The sequence below is a fragment of the Pinus tabuliformis genome, chromosome 8 (genome assembly GCF_031772625.1).
Source record: "Pinus tabuliformis cultivar Carrire ecotype Pingquan chromosome 8, CPIR1, whole genome shotgun sequence".
Classification (NCBI taxonomy): domain Eukaryota; kingdom Viridiplantae; phylum Streptophyta; class Pinopsida; order Pinales; family Pinaceae; genus Pinus; species Pinus tabuliformis.
This window is the reverse complement of record NC_142294.1, coordinates 1,877,254,252-1,877,258,529: the sequence shown is the minus strand read 5'-3', so window position 1 is coordinate 1,877,258,529 and position 4,278 is coordinate 1,877,254,252. Positions and strand designations below refer to the sequence as shown.

The following is a 4,278-nucleotide window of genomic DNA, read 5'->3' as shown; positions in this document are numbered from 1 at the left end:
AGAGTCGATGGGCAGGAGCACGGCAGAGGGCAGAGTCGCTGGAGCTGCGTGACCTGTAATCACTGGAGAGGGATGCATGTAACTGCCATGATCCATGGTCAAGCATGTAAGCGCGCCATGACGTCAAGGGGGCTGTCTACCACTGTCAGGAGGGTGTAAGGACATGGCATTAACTTTTCTATAGAGGTGGAAATAGGAACTGCCGATCGAAATAGGCGTTGCCTCGGGGAAGAGGGGAGAGCCGTGAAGGTGCAGGCCGGATATTTGTTGCCATCAAATAGAGTATCACCACGTAATATTGGAAGTTGCTCCGACATGATGAAGTAACGGCGAAGTAATGTATCCAAAGTGACATTCGTGGTAAGTTCACGTTACACATGGTGGCGCCGCAGAAGCGTGGAAGCTACGAAATGCATTCCCATATGGTTCTCCGACATTTCTCGCCTCCTTCTCTGCTCTATGGAATGCACCCAAGATGCTTTAAAAGGGAACTTTGGCTATCAACTCCAACAGCATTGTGAAGCAAATCAAGCACCAAATAGCAGATGATGGAAGCATACTCGTCTAACCCGCTGTAAGGATGAGCATGGAAAATCTTTTTATTTTTCATTGTTTCTTTATATTTTGATTAATTCTTGTTCTTGTCAAACTAATTTGTCTGTATTTTGAATCGAATGGCCGGTGTAGAGTTGAGCTTTTGCAGGATTTTTTTTAAGATGCAAAATGCATTTTTAAGGGAAGTTTACTGAGGTTTCTCGGGAATTTTGAATTTCCGTGGTGGGTTAATAGAGCTTTTCTTTGAGGTGTCATCCGATTGTCCGGTAATTTTTTCTTTATTTTTGGTGTTGATTTCAATGTTTTGATTGAAGCTTCTGGCGCATATTTTAAAGCTCCCTATCCCATACGTAGGTGCATATTTTAAAGCTGCTTATTTTAAAACTCCCTATCCCATACATAGGTGCATATTTTAAAGCTGCTTAGCATATTGAAAATTATTTTTCTTAACAATTTGAATGGTTTGTAGGATTGATATTCTGTGCAGTAAGCTCCGTATATTTGTTGTGTGCTTTGAAGTGATAAAATGACTACATTTACTTTGTAATTTGGAATGGGATGTCGTAAATAGTGATCTGGTCTGTAATGAATCCTGGGAATTTAATTCAACCTAGTAATGACCGATTAAATAATCTGGTATTTGACCTCCTTCCTCAATATTAGTGCTAATTTTGCAGAAATGTTGTTGCAGGTTCACTGTTGATCAGGAGATTGCAAATTTCGTTGTTTCCTGTGGATTACTGTCTAAGGCTTGGGAAGAGGCACATCTTGCAAACACCTCAGAGAGTTATAGTTTGAATGAGTATGAAGGTGTTGCATATGTTGCCTTCCCTTCATTTCATAACATAGAAGGTTTTGTTGTCAAAGACAGTAAATATGGAGAAGGCAACATACAAACTGATAACAAGGTCTTCTCCGCTGCCCTCAAGAGTAATGATGAGCAACCAGCCCTTGTCCACCAGGGAGCTCTTAAGTTGTTCCTGCATATTATGGAGAATACTGATTTCCAAGCAAAGGTAAACTAACTTATCCTCAGAACAGAGTGGTCTTAGTTTCATAAAAAAGAGGGAATGCTTCTTCACTTATTAGAGATGAAGTTTCTGAAAAAGTAAAAATAAAAATAACATTTTGTTGATGTGTTCTCTGATCAAACAGATGCAGATTTATACGGACTCGAAACAAAGGCAACTGAAACCCATTATATTTGTGGGTCATTCCTTAGGAGGGGCAGTTGCAACTTTGGCCACACTATGGGTACTGGAAAAGAGGCTCAGGCAAAGTTCTCCTTTGTGTATAACATTTGGAAGTCTACTAGTGGGAGATGTAGGACTTGTTGAAGCAGTTGGGCGTGAAAATTGGGCAGGCAACTTCTGTCATGTGGTTTCCAAGCATGATATTGTTCCTCGAATGCTTCTTGCACCATTTGAGTCAATCGTTGAACCCTTGATTGCTATCTTGCCTTACTGGCAAGGCATAATGGCTAATGACAGTAAAACTGTACCTGATTCTTCTATTCAAGATGCTGGTAGGACTCTTCTCAATAGTGTTCTCCAGTATACTCACACAGTAATAAACTATGGGCCTGAGTCTCTGAGGGAATTAGGAGGAGTTATCCAGAGAAGCCCATACCGACCTTTTGGCACTTACATGTTTTGTTCAGGCGAGGGTGCAGCTTGTATTGATAATTCTGAGACTGTTTTGAAGATTCTTCATTTGGCAATGCATAGCGACGAAAAACCTTATGATAATATCGTACATGACTGTTTTTCAGAGCATGTAGAGTATGGCTCTGTTTTGAATCATGTCATAGAGAAGTCCATAAGTGGGAGAAGAACTGCAAAACCTGATTCAGAATCTTCTGACAAGATGGGAGTGTCATTGCAGCTGGAAGCCATTGGTGTTGGTGCTCAGGTAATCTTCTTAAAATAAATTTTAAAAAACAAATAAAAATATATTTGATGTTACAGTTAGTTTTTATATAAATAAAATGCCTTGCAGTCTTGTGAATTAAAGTATTATGAACTATTGATTTTTTAAATAAATAAAATGCCTTGCAGTCTTGTGAATTAAAGTATTATGAACTAACATTGTTGATTTGCCTTTTTATTATTATGAGGAATAAAGGCATATCTTCTTAGCTTGACTGAAAATTCTGCTATATAATGCGACTCACTTTATCTGCATCTCTGAATTTTTTATTATTACTTTAACTACTGACTGAGACCTGTGTTCTTCAATTGGAAAATTCGAATTTGTGCAGGATGATCATGCACAGATTGCCCTACAAAGAGCAGGAAATATGGACAAGAAGCTTAGCACAAACGTTGCTAAGCTAGCAATTGAATTAAGCGAGAAACAATGTATAATGGCAGAGCTTGAGTGGTCTAAAGAGCGTTGTGAGAAGGAAAATGGAATCACATATTATGATTACTTCAGGAAACATGAGGATTTCGATACTAATTTGCACAGGGAAAGTCTTGCCGGGTTTTGGGATGAGATTATTGAAATGTGGGAGAGACATGAGTTGCCCAATGATTTCCAATCTCAAAACAAGTGGATAAATGCTGGCAATACATACAGAAGGCTTGTGGAACCTCTGGATATTGCACATTATTATCGTATATCTGAGGGTAAAGGAAACTATTTTTCAGATGGAAGACCCACTCGTCATAAAGTTCTTCAGAAATGGATGGAAGAGAAAGAAAAAACTCGTAGTTCAAGAGGTCGGAGCGGTCGTACAAAGCTTGCATCCCTCACTCAGGACTCCTGCTTTTGGGCACAAGTAGAAGAGGCTTTGAAAGAAATGAAAAAACTGGAACAGGGGCAGCACCAAAAGCTAGAGAGTCTTGAAATGTTTGAACGTTATGCGATAAAAATAATTAATGATCGCAATATTTCCTCAGATGTTTTCTTGGAAGGAAGCAGCTTCATGGAGTGGTGGAATGAGTGGAAAGAATACAAGCAAAATCGATTCCCAGAGTGGAGATCTCCTCTGTATGAAATAATGGAAACGGAAGGTTGTAAGGCCTGAATTTGCAGATTAGTGGAACCTTGCTCCAATTAGGTTTCTTGTTTTTGACATGTAATTTCCTTTCATATGTTTAAAAATAGCGTGATCAGGGTAGTTTAAAGTTTTGATGGTAAATAAAGAAATGCGTTTTGTTTTAATTTCAATGTGTGGAATTTATTGAGACAATCGGGAACCATAATGGCATAGAGAGAATTCGATTAAGATGCATTTCGCTTAAATTTTCAAAGCGAATGAAGAAATGCGTTTTGCTTTAATTTCAAAGTGTAGAATTTATTGAGACAATCGAGAACCATAATGGCACAGAGAGAATTCGATTAAGATGCACTTCGCTTAAATTTTCAAAGCGGGAGAGTTTTTTGAGACAGTAAAGAACCAGAACTGCATAGATGGCAATGGCATTGGATTAAGAAACACATTTTGCTTAAGTTTTCAAAGTCGAAGATTTATTGAGACAATAAGGACCCATGATGTGTTGGTTGGGGCGGTTTGCTTTCGCATCCAGCCACGTTAGATTCCTGTGGGAGCTGCGTGTTGCTGCAGCAGCATTTGTTTCGATGATGACGTATTCTGCTCGTTTCGGCGATGTATTATGTTTCTTCAGCGGGGATTTTCTTCCCCACTGAAAAAAAAGGACCCAGAATTGTGCAGCAGCATGTGATATTGTATGATGAAATCTGCTTGCTTCGGGGATG

At 39.1% G+C, this 4,278-nt stretch overlaps 1 protein-coding gene across 1 annotated transcript; it reads left to right on the top strand.

Moving 5' to 3' along the window:
- The first annotated feature begins 394 nt into the window (after positions 1 to 394).
- Positions 395 to 3,729, top strand: LOC149243876 (lipase-like PAD4). Its single transcript, XM_089374647.1, has 4 exons — positions 395 to 574; positions 1,247 to 1,571; positions 1,711 to 2,466; positions 2,816 to 3,729. Exons 1-4 carry the CDS (start codon positions 546 to 548, stop codon positions 3,584 to 3,586), a joined length of 1,881 nt encoding a protein of 626 aa, XP_089230773.1. The 5' UTR covers positions 395 to 545; the 3' UTR covers positions 3,587 to 3,729.
- The last annotated feature ends 549 nt before the right edge of the window (positions 3,730 to 4,278 follow it).